Below are 15009 nucleotides of genomic sequence, written 5' to 3'. Positions count from 1 at the left end.
GCTTGTTCCTTTGAACTGTGACAGCTTAACTGTACCCAGGGGAGGAAAGTAAAAAAAAATATCAATGTAACCAAGGAGACAGTGGAAGTTCTGTACTTTGATCTCATTGATGATCTGAGAGGGGAACGGAGCATGATGCTGGCAGTCGGGGGGACAACCTTTCCTCTCCCCCTGTGCATCTTCACTGGGCAAGGAAGGCCCCTGGACTCTCAACATTCGATTAAAGGTAGTTCTCACTTCTCTTTTGATCAGTGCTGTAAGAAAGAAACAACAGGGCTTATTACATTCATATTTTTCTCACAAGGGATATGGAGAACAGGGTTTCGAGAAACCACATCATGGGGTGCTCCCTCAAATCTTTCTCCACTGAGTGGTATCTCAGGACCAGCATAAGGAATGTGTTAGGTTTCCAACATCCCAGCCTCTGAGCTCCTATTCCTTCTCATAATCATAGGCTCCCCTCCCACCCTGGGCATGGGCAGAGCCAATGCTGTACCCACAGCTCTTCTCAGAAGTGTAGGTTAATGGTAATATCTAGCCCATCTCAGTGTGTCCTGTGAACATCAATTAAGCAGGAGATAAACTAGCATCACTATTAGGTAGTGTTACACTAGAAAGCTGAACTGGTGTGTTGTGCCAGTTTACACATCAGTGCTTTAGAATGCCCGCACTAGCCATCACATCAGTTCATGTTCTGAGCCCAACATCCACGCTAGTGCTGTTCTAAACCGTTTTTGCTGCAATGCCTATGGGGTACCTATCCCGTAGTTCTTGGCACAACTCTCAGAAGCAATGACTTCTGAGAGATTCTGAAATGCTACCAATGCACTATGGGACAGAAGCTGGAGAACTATATGAATCATTTCACTACCATCAATGCTAGCAGTAAATCAGTGCAATCTGAAATGGCTCTCATTAAACTGGCGTTCTGCTGAAAGCAATTCCAATGTGAGTAGTACCTATTCTGCAGGCAAGCCCTAAGAAGTAGTAATTGGTGTGGACACAAGGTATTTTACAAGCACGCTGAAGGGACCAAGCAGATCTTAGCGCTGTAAACGTCTAGTGCAGACAAGACTTTAGCCCAAGTGACAGATTAAGGGGAAGCCTCCCATCTTGTAGAACGCAGCACCCCCCAAACAGACTCCTGACCTCAGATCCTGAAGTGACCTAAAGGCCAAAGTTTGAGAACTCAAAACCTTGGAACATGCACTTAGGGTTAGAAACCAGATGGGTGAGGACACCAACCCCTTCCCCTGCTTCTAAACACGTATGGATGGGCAGGACAAACCTCTGACTACAAGAAAACCAGGGAGAGCATGTACTTCATTACACTGGAAAGACCTCTCTCATCTTACAAAAGTCCCTGCCTTCAAGTCAGGAGCAGCCACAGTGCAGAGAGCTGAGGCCTACCTGTGATGTTGGTTGCCAGCCAGCTGCAGGCCTTCTCAGTAGCCAGTCCCACCACAATGTCTTCTGCACTGCTCAAAACCTTTGAAATGGACAAAGCAGCAGTGTTAGTTATTGCCATTCACAGGACAACCCTGCCCTGCTGGGCAGGGAGAGACAAAGGCACAAATTCTCTAGGGAAGAGTCTTCATTTCAACATACATTGTGTTCAGAGTCAATACATGCGGCTCCTGATAAACGCAAATGGGACAAGGCCGCTGTCATGGAAACTGGGTTCTCAAATGATCAAAAGGGTCCTTTTACACACATTCTCTACATGAAGCCCATTGACTCAGGCAGTATTTGGTGCTAAGGAAGATGTATTACATTAATGTATAATTAATGTAACATAAATTAAGTATGATTAACAAATTACATTAATTGCAATGGGAGTTAACTGTGAAGTCACATGGTAATGTAAACAACAGTTAACTATTTTGCTGCTGGATTATTTTGACTGAAATGCCCAGTTAACTCAGGGTGATTTTATATTCGTGTGTCAGTAAATTCGACCCTCCTATCACGGAGGGGTTTAAAAGTGACAGCAATGGCGATACAGGAATACCGAGCAGGACTAAAGGCAAGGCCTTTAATAGACATGGTACATACTGCTGCTGATGTCTCTTCTGACAGCAGCACTCTCACAGCCTCAGGCCCTTTCAACCTGCAAAATCTGCAAATAAAAAATGGCAAAGAAAATATACTGTTGTGTCAGCCAAAGCTCTAGTGCAGGGGTTCTCAAACTTCATTGCACAGAGACCTCCTTCTGACAACAAAAATTATTACATGACCCCAGGAGGAGGGACCGAAGCCTGAGCCCCGCTGCCCTGGGTTGGGTGGCCAAAGCCGAAGCCCAAGGGCTTCAGTCTCAGGCGGGGGCCTGTAACCTGAGTTTCTCCACCCAGGGCCGAAGCCCTTGGGCTTTGGCACTAGGCCCCAGCAAGTCTAAGCCAGCCCTAGCAACCCCATTAAAATGGGGTTGTGACCCACACTGAGGTCCTGACCCACAGTTCAGGAGCCGCTGCTCTAGGGTGACAGTCAGAGATGTCCCTGCAGGGACTTCCACCTGCTTTGTTACATTTTACCATGTGAACATCTTAGTGGGTCCCACAACCAGGCAGGATAGAACCAGGTAAGCAAAGTTTTAATAACAGGTTCCTGCTATAGGCAGTTGAGCCGTAACACCCAGGATTCATTCCTTCCTTCCTCTCCAAAAGAGGGGAAAATACAATGACTGAAGCTTAAGTCAGTTTGGAGCTGGAGGCAGCTAGAGTACACAGGACTGTATCCTCCTCAATTCCTTCCTAGGAATAGAAGGCATTCGAAGGGAAACTGAGCTCAGATTACAGGGATGCAGCTAAACACACCAGCGCATCTGAAGCAGAGGTTGGGAGTTTTAAAAATATGTGTGTAATCTCAGAGTCTATACATCATTAAGGAATCTGCAATGAAAAGGAAGAGAAATGACTAATTTAAGTAGCTTCTCCTGCTTACTCTCTGCCTTTGTGGAGAGCCTGCGCCCCTTCGTCGTACAGCTGAGCACACACCTCGTCCAGCAGTTTGCTATGATTAGCATCCTCTTCCTTTACCTTATCCTGCAGCATGACCTCTGCCCTTTTGACCAGCTCTGCTACCAGCGTTGCCCTGTTACAAGCCAACGGGACAACAGAGAGAACAAGCCAGGAAATCAGTATATAGCCCTTATATCCTGCTTCAAGAGGGGCACCATTTTCCTTTAGACCACAAATGAAACAAAACACTGAGATTAAAAACTCCATCACATGTTATTAATCTATCTCCCCCCTCCACAATAAGATCTTCTCATCCCAAGCCCATTGGAATTCATTGCCACAGGATGTTGTTGAGGCCAAAAACAGTGAGATTCAAAAAGGGAATGTAGGTTTCTATAGCTAACAAGAATATGCAGAGTTACCAGTGATTGCTAATAAATTTTGGAAGACAAATTAAACCTTGTGCCTCAAGGCCTAAACCAATCTCTAACTATTAGGGTTTAGGATGAGACCCAACATGAGGGGCAGATTATCCCACATCTGCCTACTGTGACGTGTCTTAAATCTTCCTCTGAAGCATCTGGTGCTAGCCACTAGAGATACAACACTAGGCCAGAAAGACTACAGGCCTGATCCAACATGGCAATTTTTATGTTTCCATGTTCACTCTAAACAGACATAATCCAAAGTAACAAGGGATACACAGCTTTCCCCTGAAGATGCTCACAGAAACACCCTAGGTCACTAAGCTCTTTTGGGAGCGCTAGTGCAGACAGGACTTCAGGCAGGCAGTCACCAGCACCCTACCTAGACTAGCACTCGCATTAGTTTCCACCAGGAACTGGCAGCACTGATCTCAGAGAGTAGTAACACAGGGACATTTTAGAGCAATCACCCAAATGTAGACAAAGCATTACAGTCAGCAAGGGAAAGTGTCTGCTTACACGATCTATGGACTGGTAATCTCTGGCCGAGTCTTACTGAACAGATGTCTTATGTCATAAAGCCACCACTGTTTGGCCCCTCAGTAGAGAGGCCAAGGGTAAATGGGACAAGACAAGGAACCAAACTCCCTTCCTCACCCCTAAAAGTGGATCCCCATCTGACCAGAGTAATACATGCTAGCTGTGCAATATCATGAAAGCTTGCTCTATCTGCACTGTACTTCTTCTGTGAACAGAGGCCTTCAATCCCTGAGACTGTCGGTCAAGAGCCTCCAACTAGCACTCAGGTTCTCTCTCTCTCTCACACACACACACACAATTTAACAAACAATTTAGAAAAATCCAAAAAACCACAGAGAATGAGAAGACTCCCTCAGAGGGCTCATTAGAAAAAGGAAACACTCCCTTGCACTCCAATGTCTGCCATTGGATCGCTGGCTGGCGGGGGGGGGGGGGGGGGGGGCGGGATTTAGCATCCAAGAATTAATCAGGAAACTGGTGAGCCCCAATCAGAGAGATCACGGTCTCAGAGAAGGAGGGTGTCAATGGGGCTCAAAGCATTTTACCTGATAAACATTTTTTCAAAACGTTTTTTAAAAATATTTCTAAATGAGATCAGTCTTTTAAGGTAGAAGCTGGGTGCTGCTGGGAGGGGACAGAGTGTCTTATTCTGCATGGGCCAGAGGGTGCCCAAGTGGAGTCCATTCCGGTCTCAGCGTCGTCAAGGAATCCAAGACGAGGAAAAGCACTTCCAACATCAAGGGAGAGATTCCCCCCACCTTCCCCTCAAAGGGGGGGTGGCAACTAACCTTTGCACCAGCTGAAATACTAAGCTGTGATTTTAAAAAAATAACACTGCCCATTTATAGTGCCATCCACCTGAGGATCTCTCATAGGACTTTACTATGAGTTAGGCCCCCAAAACTCGATCAGGGAGGGAAGTATTACCATTGTTAACATCATCCTCGTTTTCACAGATAGGGTATTGAGGCAAAGATTAGGTGACTTGCCACTTGTTTTACAATACCTGTAAGAGGCATCCAGTGTGTGTGTGGGGCGGGGGGGCGTGTTTCTGTCATTAGCAGAGGGTTGAGGCTGGGGGGCAAGGGAAGTGGGCAGACAGCATCTGCACAGATGTCTACTAGGTGGGCCCTTCTGTTATACCAATCCCCTTCCATCTTAAAGAGAGGGTGACATTTTCGCCAGATGGAGGAAATGCAGAGTGGTCCCCACCACACTAGTCCAAAGTGAGCCCAGCTTTTTAGCACCAGTCAGGTTCGGACTGCCCACTGTCAGCAGTGAGGCCAATGCAGCAACTCCCTCCGCAACAGGACACCCAAATGTTTGCCTCAGAGATTGAAACCCAACAGGCAAGCAGGGATTTTCAGAGATGCCCAACCCAGCACTTACTTGATGTGCTTAACACAGTTGGATCCCACCCTCTCTGCCACAAATTCCACGGTCCTCCGCAGGGACGGAGGCTGGTTGTGGAAGAAGGCCTGCTCCAGCTCCACCTGCTCAAGAGGAAGAGCAAGAGCTACAAACAGACCAGGGCACTCCACATCAATCCTTCCCTCTGCACTACAGGAGCAAACATGCCCAGGGCACACTGGCTCTGTTGTGTACGGTACACAGTAAAGATTCATAGATATTTCGGTCAGAAGGGACCATTATGATCATCTAGTCTGACCTCCTGCACAACGCAGGCCACAGAATTTCACCCACCACTCCTGCAAAAACCTCTCGCCTATGTCTGTGCTATTGACGTCCTCAAATCGTAGTTTAAAGACTTCAAGGAGCAGAGAATCCTCCAGCAAGTGACCCGTGCCCCATGCAACAGGGGAAGGCGAAAAACCTCCAGGGCCTCTTCCAATCTGCCCTGGAGGAAAATTCCTTCCCGACCCCAAATATGGCGATCAGCTAAACCCTGAGGATATGGGCAAGATTCATCAGCCAGATGAAAGGCATAAAACTTGTCTATGCTAGAGCATTTTATGACCACAACCCCGGAACACCTTGTAAAATGCTTATGTCCAATCTTCCTCTCACCTTTTAGCCCAAAGCTTATTCCTTTTGACTTGTGAGGAAACTGCAAAACAATTGACTGATAAAGTGGTAAAAAAGAGGAAGGAAAAACATGGATAGCTCTGTCCATTCTGAGCAGCACCTTTTCACAGCAGGCTGCAACTGGGAGCACTGTATGACAATGAGCCGTTCCCAGGAAGTATTGCTTTATCCCCTTTAATTATAGGGGGACAACACTGCACCACACACAGAACCCTCATATGTCCTACCATGGTTATAGAGGAATCAGAGCAGTGTAAAAAGAAAGTCAGGGGTACGCACCAAAAAGAAGAGACAGGGAGAAAGACTGGGTATAAAAGCATCAGCTGTGCGTGTGACAGGAAAGGCTTGTGTATTCAGGTTCTCTAGAATTTAAAGCCCACCCAGTATCAGTGCTGGAAGATTTAACAAGCAGATAGTAGGATCAGTCACCCTTCCTCTTATAACGGTTAAGCAAGAGATTCCTTGCTGCCTATGCTTGTGTTGTTCCCCCCCCCCAATATAGTTTTAGGCTAACACTGTGCAGCCTAACCTCTTGTGAACACTCCTTCCCTTTGCATATCTGCTGTGAAAAGCCACTTCACCATGCTCAGAGCTATTTCATTATGCGGAAACAGAATGGATCCCTAACTTGTGCAAGGAGCCAGTACACAGCTCCTCTCTGGTTCTCTCTACCTGCAATTTCTGCTGTGTGATAGAAGGTTTAGGTGCCAAGGACTCTGCAGCAGTTGGGGTTATTTTCCTTATAAAGCCACCATTCTTTGCTCCACTGCCAGCCACAAAGGAAGCCAGCAGCTTCCGTAGCTCACCTGTAAAGAAAAAACAGGTGTGAAGAGCAGTCCCCACATATACAGTCCTGACAGTGGGTAACAGAGCCAGATGTGCCAAGAGAAATTCACTGAACCAGGTTCTGCAATACCTTAGCTTTTGTGAAAGCAGAGAGTAAGTTTGGGATCTGAGGAGAGGCCAGCACAATCCCAACACCCCACACACCCAGGATGGTGAGGAAAGCGGGCTGCAAGCCCCTACCCTTGCAGGGTGGCAAGGCACCCCCAGAACCTGTTCCTTGCTAGGAGTGCAGCAAGGCTGCACACTGCTTCCCAATACTCAACAGCAACCCTTCAGAAGGATTAGGGAGTAGTGACTTGGACAAGGTTTTCATGACAATCCCGCCCAGTCCTCCTCAGACTGCGGCAGCTCTGCAAGGGCCACCAGGGTTGTGGAAGAATCAAGGACCCTCAGCACTCCAGTGTGGTTACCGAGAGAATGCCGGAGGTGAGCTCAGTAAGGGGGATTTCAACCCTTCAAATTGTGATGTGCATTTCCTATGTAAGAATCATTGCACTGACTGTACAGCCTTCCCTGCAGCCCCAGGAGGTAAAGCCTCCCCCTTTTCATCTTCAAAGCCAATGGTCAGGTGGGTGCCTCTGTTGTATGAGTGCACAGCCACCAAGAGGCAGTCTCTCAAGGAAACAAAGACTGAGGAACACTGTCACTACCAATCCTGACAACACAAGCTTGACAGCATATGATGTCAAGGTACAAAGGGATCCCTCCCCTCTACCTTCAGTAAGTGTCAGCCTAGAGACCAGGGTACTGTCACAATCCAAACCCTTCCCATTTAAACACAGCATGGGGAAGCCTGGCACTCCCCCATTCAAGTCTGACTTTACATGGAGCGCCAGGTTCCCCCTCTCCTGTGAATCACTAACTCTACACAGTCTGAACAGTCAATCTGCAGCCTCCCTGTCCCAAGAGGTACATCTATCAATTGTTGTTGGAGTATCCGTGACTTGGTCTTTTCATCAAGGTCAGAATTATGAGTTTTAAGGTTGTGGGGAGGGGTAAGAAAGATGACCTGACTCATGGGACCAAAGAATGCTGGCACTAACATCAATACAATACTCACCAAGGAAGGGACAGCAGGTATAAAGTAACTGCTGATCCACCAAAGGCACAGAATCCTGGTAAAAGGAAGAAAAGGAAGTTGAAGGACAGAACAGCTGCAAAAGGGTATCATCTTTAGAGGATTAGAAATCCCTTACGTATCACGCAGATGTCTCAGGGCACCTTACCCTCAAAAAAATGGAGCTAATCACAACTCAGATCAAGTGCATCTGAAGGAAGACATGAACTTTGAACACACACAGAGTTCATTCCTGCCCTCAATATGCAGTGAACAGTGCTGCATTTCAGAAAGATCTGCCATTGCTTGAGCTTTAGTCCTGGTCACTGTCAAAACCCCACTGAGAGTGGATGGTTGTAAAAAGGGATTAGGAATCCCAGTGGAGGCCTGCTGCCCTGACTGCTGCTGACTGGGGGAAGAGCCCAAACTAGGAGGAAGGTAAAGAACACACAACTATTAAAAATTAAAGCTCCACCACTGATTCCATCCAGACACACAGAATCAGTCCATTTGACTTTAGACTCTGACCCATGGAGTTACAAGACCACACACACTCCCGCCGCCATATTACCACCTTGCATAGCCAAGCAGGATGGGGATCAAGAGAGGGCCTAGCATCCCATCATTGCGGACAGTATATATTGTACATATTTAGGAAAGGCTGCAATGGAGTTCTGCATCTCCCTTCTGCCATTGGAGGTGCGACTGACATACTGTAACAAGATACTCTCATATAGTGGTGAGACAGGCTGGAGGCTCCCACAGACAGCAAGGGAGATGGGATCTGAAAACTACCTTATTTGTTGTCTTGAATTATTTTTTCTGAAGTGGTTTTTGTTCAAGTGCTAATTACCCTTTGCCAGGCCAGGTGGATTGTAGAGAATTCCAATACAGCAGACTTCTTTACAAAGAGATCTGAGTCACCTGTTTCCAGTTTGTTCTGTCATCACTCCTAGCACCTGGGACAGGCTGTAACTCTCACACTCACTCTGCACTGTGGATATTCTATCAACATTAGATCAGAGTCTGTAAATAAACATGCTTGTGTGCCCTCATCTCCTTGGCAAAGCACCCCCTCAGTTCATCCTAGCCACGCTTTCTCCAGTTTAGAGTCATATTGGCAGTTTACCAAAAGCCCTGAGGGGTAATTTGCATAAAACAAGCAGATTGCAGCTGCCTGTGTTTTCAATATTGAAGTCCAGCCCACAGAGACTATAGGTCCCAGCATAAAATGCAATATGACCAGTCAGACAAGTCGAAGCATTGCATGCGTCTTTATTCAACACATTTGCACTGAAGATAAGCCACTACACATGATGTTGAAGTCCACAGGCTGCACATGGCCTGCAGGTCACCCAGGCCTCAGTCAATCAGCAGCAAATATTAAAGCAGCTACTGTTACACAGACTTACCAAAGCCTGAGCAGATGTCATAGTGTCCCTCATCAACCCCTCCTGTCTGACTTCACTGGTGAAGAACAACTCCTCTGGGACCGAGGGGACCTGGAACACAAACCCACAATAGTTGCCATCCACTGGCAGTCAGTGAGTGAAATACAGTCCCAGCTACAAGGGTGGGACAGTCTTTCAATGTTCTAAAAATATATATCCTGCCATTAAATCTTCCATACTCTGCCAGACCCACCACGCCAGATAGCTTCTTTCTATAAATCAAGAGTTTATTACCCTCCATTTCACATATCCCAACCTCCCACCGGGGATCTTTCATATCGCTCACCAAGCTTCGGGGTTCTCTCACTCCCATTAAAACAGGCACCACTCTCCCAGCTGAGGACAGAACAGGACTACCTTTGGAGTCTCATCAATGCCATTTCTTAATAAGCTGGACAAGTTCTCTGATTAATGCAAAGCACTGCCACCTCCCTACAGCATTCAGCACACTGCCTTTGCAGTGCAAGACAATTTCCAATTTCAGTGGGAACTAATGTGTGCACTCGTAACAGACGAAGCCCTTTGCTTCTGAGGAAAAGTGCTATATAGTTTAATGATGATGAGATCTATGGAAATAAAGTAGGGAATTATACAGGAGTGTTAAACTTGCTACAGAAAGGATCTCGTTTATTTTATCTCACTTTATCTCATTTTCATTTGTTTTCAATTAACTTCTAGCACATTCTTCCTCCAGCCATTTACTTTTCCAACTACTGTACCTGAAAAAGCCAGCCCAGCACTGCAAGGATCAGTAGCTTGTTCAGGAAACTCATCTCCTTATCTTCAGAAAGGACCAGGCACCTGCCATGGAGAAAGGGCAGTAGAAGAGACCATTAAACTTCAGCTGCATTAATTAAAAAAATATTTTCGCTACACTATAACTTGTCTCCATGCTCTCCATTTCCTTAACCTGTTCCCTGCCTTGTCTACCTTAAATCTCAACCTCTTTTGAACAGAGAAGGTGTCTTAGCCTGTGCATGAGTGTGCGCGGTGGTGATGGAGGGGTTGTATAAAGTGCATTGTACATTTGGTCTCCAGCAGCCACAGTTTGGTGAACTTAGGACATGCTACAAATCCCATCTCTTTGCACTCTTTTATGGAGGGGAGAAGAATTGAGAATATTTGGGCAGTGGGAAACTTTGCAGAGGGACTTAAGTTTATATTTTGCAGCTGCAACTGCTTGAAGACACATGGGAAGCTGTATATATTTGGTCAAACTCTATATTTTAATCAAATGTCAAAGGTTCCCAGAGCTTGGGATGGACTCCTCTTAATACAGTATAAAATTAAAAAAAAATACAAGTGATTTACAGCTGTAACAGGGACAGAAGTGATTTTTTATAATGGTCCCACCTGAGGGCTAGCATGCAGCCTCACAGCCACCATTTTGGAAGAAGAGTGGGATGTGATTATCATTGCAAAGAAATGTTCTCAAGCAGGTGCAGGCATCCTTGCTCAGTCTCTCACCTGTACAGCTGCAGCAGGAGGGAAAATACCCTCCCGTAGTAGTCAAGGAATGGAGCAAAATGGTCCACAAGGGAGAGGAACTCTACAACCCAAGGAATGGTAAGAATAGTACGTCGGTTCAAGATAGATCGTCTCAGGAGCTTCAATATATCCAGTACAGGCAGAGTCTTGATGGGCAACACACATTAAGTCAACTTAAATTAGTTTGAAGCTAACTTTTCACATTTACTTTAAAAAGAAAAATCCACATCTACCTTATGGTTTTTCTTTCCATGATTTAACTCTTTGTACAATTAAGCAGTAACAAAATGGCTAGTGTTTATATCTCTGTAACTTCCAGTCACTGGAGATCTATATAAATTAAATATCCTGCTAGTAATAGTTAATGGAGATCCCACTGTAGCTTTGAGAAGATGGTCTTCTGGCTAGAACTCTGACACAGTACCAGGAGATCTGGGTTCAATTCTTACAGACAATAAAAGCCAATCTGCCTCTGGTTTGACATATTAGTGGGAGTATTTAGCGGAGACCTGAGACACTCCTAAAAGCGTTTCTAGCAGTAGAACCTTACACAATGCAAAGGAAGCATTTCCTGTGTATTCAGGTCTTCGATACATCATCAAGAAGTTCAGCAATGCACCACTTACTAACACCTCCCTCTTCCCGATCTCATATGCTTTTCTTCACCTGACAGGGCACAGCTCAGTATGGAATGTCATTTTGGAGTCTGTTCCACCTCATGAAATGGTGCTGCCAGATGCAGCAGAGAAATACCTGCCTCATCTGGGGCAAAGGAAACTTACTTGCCAAGCAAAAACACAGGCTGGTTCTCTAGCAGGTTACTTACTTGGTTCCTTAATGCCACTGCAGACTCCTGCAAGTCTCTGCTTGGTGGTTCCACTGTTTGGTATGGCAGGAAAACAAGAAATCCTAGAAACTTTGCAAGGAGTCTGAGAGTCATCAGGGCTGCAGTGAAATGCTTTTTTTCATCCTGAAATGGAGAGAAGGAAAACTGGTCAGGGACACCACAGCACCAAACTGGGAAGCAGTAACCTACCAGAGCTCTTCTCTTCCTGCATGGGAAATGCCTCACAGCTTCATCCTCCCCACCACTCTCCGAAAAACTCTTTCCCCTATTGCAGCGAAGGGCACTCTGCAATATTCAAGCATCCTTCAAAAGTGGAGTTCAGCAATCAAGTGCACTAGTAAGAGTTCTAAGGGGGATGTTTACAGGACCAGGCCCTTCTCTTCAAAGCCTTGCATGGACAGAGGCTGAGGTATGTGACCTCATGTCTCTCTACTTTTCTCCATGGCAGCTGGGTTCCACAAAAATGCTTCCACTTGAGTCCAAGTTTCAGTTTAAGAGCGTTTTCAGCAGAGGACCCTCAACTGTGAAGCTCGCTGCTACAAGAGATGATCCTGAGCCCACCTCTTCCAGTCTTCAAAGTCTCACCTCTTCCAGCAAGCATTTCCTTAATCACATTGCAATACAGCCCCAGAGACATGCTCCTGGGGCATGCCACTTAGACCTACAAAAGCAGCTTAGAAGTGAGTGCAAGTAGAGACCTGGCTCCTCCTCCAGAGGGACAAGTGGAGTATATTTAATCAGTATAAATGTAACTAGATATTGTTGTGATGGGCACATTTAAATTACATACATAAATGGCTGTACACAGCTCCTGTCTTCACTGTTGCACTGGCTACTGAGGGGACAGTCCCACTATTGACATAAGCAACAAATGAATCCAAGATCTTTTTCTTAAAAAAATAAAGAAAACAAGAAGCTGCTCAAACAGTCATACTTCCATATTACTAATCTTAACTTGATATTCCTGTACTCCTCCATCTCTGGCAATGAAGCAAGAGCAATCAGCATGTAGCCAACATCAGCCGAGTAGCAGCTGCATATCCCTGAGAATTTAGAGAGCAGTTTCATTCTGAAAAGTGACTTGGTGAAGATGGCAGCCTTGGGTCCTACATGTGTTCCGTCTCAGTGACTCCAGACTGTTTGCTCATCTTAGAAGCTGCCAGCACCACAAACACACCCTGGGATCTCAGCTAAACTAAATTATCTGTTTCAGAGTAGCAGCCATGTTAGTCTGTATTAGCAAAAAGAAAAGGTGTACTTGTGGCATCTCAGAGACTAAAATTCTGTGGCTTGTGCAACATGATCATCAAAGATCCTGATGGCCATATTCTGCCCTCTGTTACATCTGTGCAACCCTCAGGATTTTAGTGGAATTGCATAAGTATAACTAGGCAAAATTTGAGAACAATGGGATTGCACGGTTAGCCTTACAAACATAGGTATGTTAGCTCTACAGGGTTAACATGATTTTTTTTTTTTTTTAAATGTTAAGTTACTTTATTTGTACTCCAGTCAGACCATCAAACTCAACACACAGTGAACAGACCCGCTAAGATGTCTTAAACACAAAACTTGTCACTTTTCAGAGTACAACCACATTTGAAGAGTTGCTGATCACCAAAAGGCGCTATTTGCATAGTTACTTCTGTAACCATAACTGAGCACATGTAAACTGAGCACAGGGGCAAAGTTAAAGTGGCTACTGGAACCTTAGTGGATAATTTTTTATCTTCCAAACATACTGATGTAACTTTAAACAATATTTTAGATTTTTTTTTTTTTTTTTTTTTTTTAAAAGAGGATCACAATCACAACTATAAATGGATTTTAAACAAGTCTTTTTATATCACTGTAGCAACTAGGAAACTCATCATGAACCAGCTCTCGGACTGATCCGATGAACAAGTTCTTAGCAGATGTCTGGAACATATTACTTACCTGTTCATCCATATCTGCCTCCCCATCACTAGGTTCGTGCTCTACCAAAGTAAGGCCATCCAGCTCAAGTATCTTTAGACACAGGCTATCCATCAGGTGCTGGTTGAACTGGTAGCTTCAGCAAAAGATGAAAAATCAGACGGAAAATAGCAGTGGAATCTCAATTAACATTTAAGCCTTAATCACTGAAGTTGGGGACGGCTGATACAAAACATCAACTCATTTAAGGGAGGAGCTCCAAGTGCATTGTGTGGCCAAGAATAGCACTGTCTAACAGCCAGGCAGAGCCTGGGCAGACTCCATGCAAGTCTCGCCACACCAGCTCTGTCGGTGCACTAACCAACCTCAACATGGACTAACGACCTTTTCCAGTCTAATCTTGGGCCTCTCTGGAACAGAGACTTCCCTTATTCTCCAACAGCGTGCTGGTTCTAATGATGTGGCTAAACATTTACAGATGAGACTGAGGTCCCCAAACCCATTTCATTTGCAGTCTAAGGGAGATCTGAATCTATGCTGTGGAACATGAAAGGCTAACCATAGAGCAGCCTCACACTCCACCGCAGGGCACTGACCACCACCACCCTGTAAGGAACAATTCATCTGTGCAGAGCTCCTGCTGTTCGCTGTTGCATCACCTCGTGGTATTAGGAAACAATGACCCCCTCTGGCAAGACATTCAGTTTGATTCTGTAGTAAGCTAACTAGGAACTAGCCTGATGTAGCTCTTAGGAGAGGAAGATAGATTGGGCCAGTGGATACAAGAGCAACTTGGTAACTATGCCAGTCAGGAGTACTTAATGGACAGTGCAAATCGCAACCTTCTTCAGAGTTTGAAAACATCCCCATTTGGGCTCTACTGTCCCGAAGAGCTGGAGTTCCAAGACCAGTTTCTGAGTTGACTCCCCAACTGCAGCACAAGCCAGTGGTATTAGCCAACCACCATCCAAACTTAGCCGAGGCATAAGCAGTGATACGCAGCTAACCTTCCTGCACTGAGAATGAAGTCCCTGAAGAACTGCTGGCACCCTGGGAAGGCAGGGGGCGGGCAGGGCCCTCTGATGCTCTGAGGAACGACAAATCTCTCCTGTAGCCTCTTCAGCCGGCTCAGGTTATCGGAACCCAGCATATTAAGGACATCCTGGTCTGGGGTATCTCCCCAACTTGTGCCACCACCAATAGGACCTTTACACATCTTCAGGAGGGGGAAAAAGGAGGGAGATGGGAAATTTATAAGATTTTCTTTTCTCTTGGATATCTTGCCCCACCCACTCTCTGCCCCATAAAAAGTCTTTTGATGGAGGAGTTTTCTATCCAATGCAAGGAACTGGATGTGGCTCCCTATAAAGCCTATGAATGCTATCTCCTTCAGCCAGTCAAGGGAGGGCAGAACACATGGAAAAGCATACAAGGC

General features: G+C 45.7%; 1 protein-coding gene across 5 annotated transcripts in view; it reads right to left on the bottom strand.

Annotated features, from left to right (window-relative positions):
• CDAN1 (codanin 1) overlaps window positions 1-15009 on the bottom strand; it is a 44020-nt gene that overhangs the window by 8322 nt on the left and 20689 nt on the right. For all 5 annotated transcript variants that reach the window (XM_084630278.1, XM_084630279.1, XM_084630280.1 and 2 more), the window contains 13 exons: window positions 14582-14790; window positions 13596-13710; window positions 11637-11780; window positions 10790-10956; window positions 10042-10123; window positions 9284-9373; window positions 7875-7929; window positions 6641-6774; window positions 5312-5415; window positions 2941-3090; window positions 2056-2119; window positions 1411-1489; window positions 97-254 (listed from right to left, as the gene is read on the bottom strand). In XM_084630278.1, coding sequence (XP_084486404.1) covers window positions 97-254; window positions 1411-1489; window positions 2056-2119; window positions 2941-3090; window positions 5312-5415; window positions 6641-6774; window positions 7875-7929; window positions 9284-9373; window positions 10042-10123; window positions 10790-10956; window positions 11637-11780; window positions 13596-13710; window positions 14582-14790 — 1551 coding nt within the window. The remainder of the gene's footprint in view (window positions 1-96; window positions 255-1410; window positions 1490-2055; window positions 2120-2940; window positions 3091-5311; window positions 5416-6640; window positions 6775-7874; window positions 7930-9283; window positions 9374-10041; window positions 10124-10789; window positions 10957-11636; window positions 11781-13595; window positions 13711-14581; window positions 14791-15009) is intronic.

The sequence above is a fragment of the Lepidochelys olivacea genome, assembly GCF_965140295.1.
Source record: "Lepidochelys olivacea isolate rLepOli2 genome assembly, chromosome: 6".
Taxonomy (NCBI): Eukaryota; Metazoa; Chordata; order Testudines; family Cheloniidae; genus Lepidochelys; species Lepidochelys olivacea.
The sequence above is the reverse complement of the archived record's forward strand: the minus strand, read 5'-3'. Positions and strand labels throughout refer to the sequence as shown.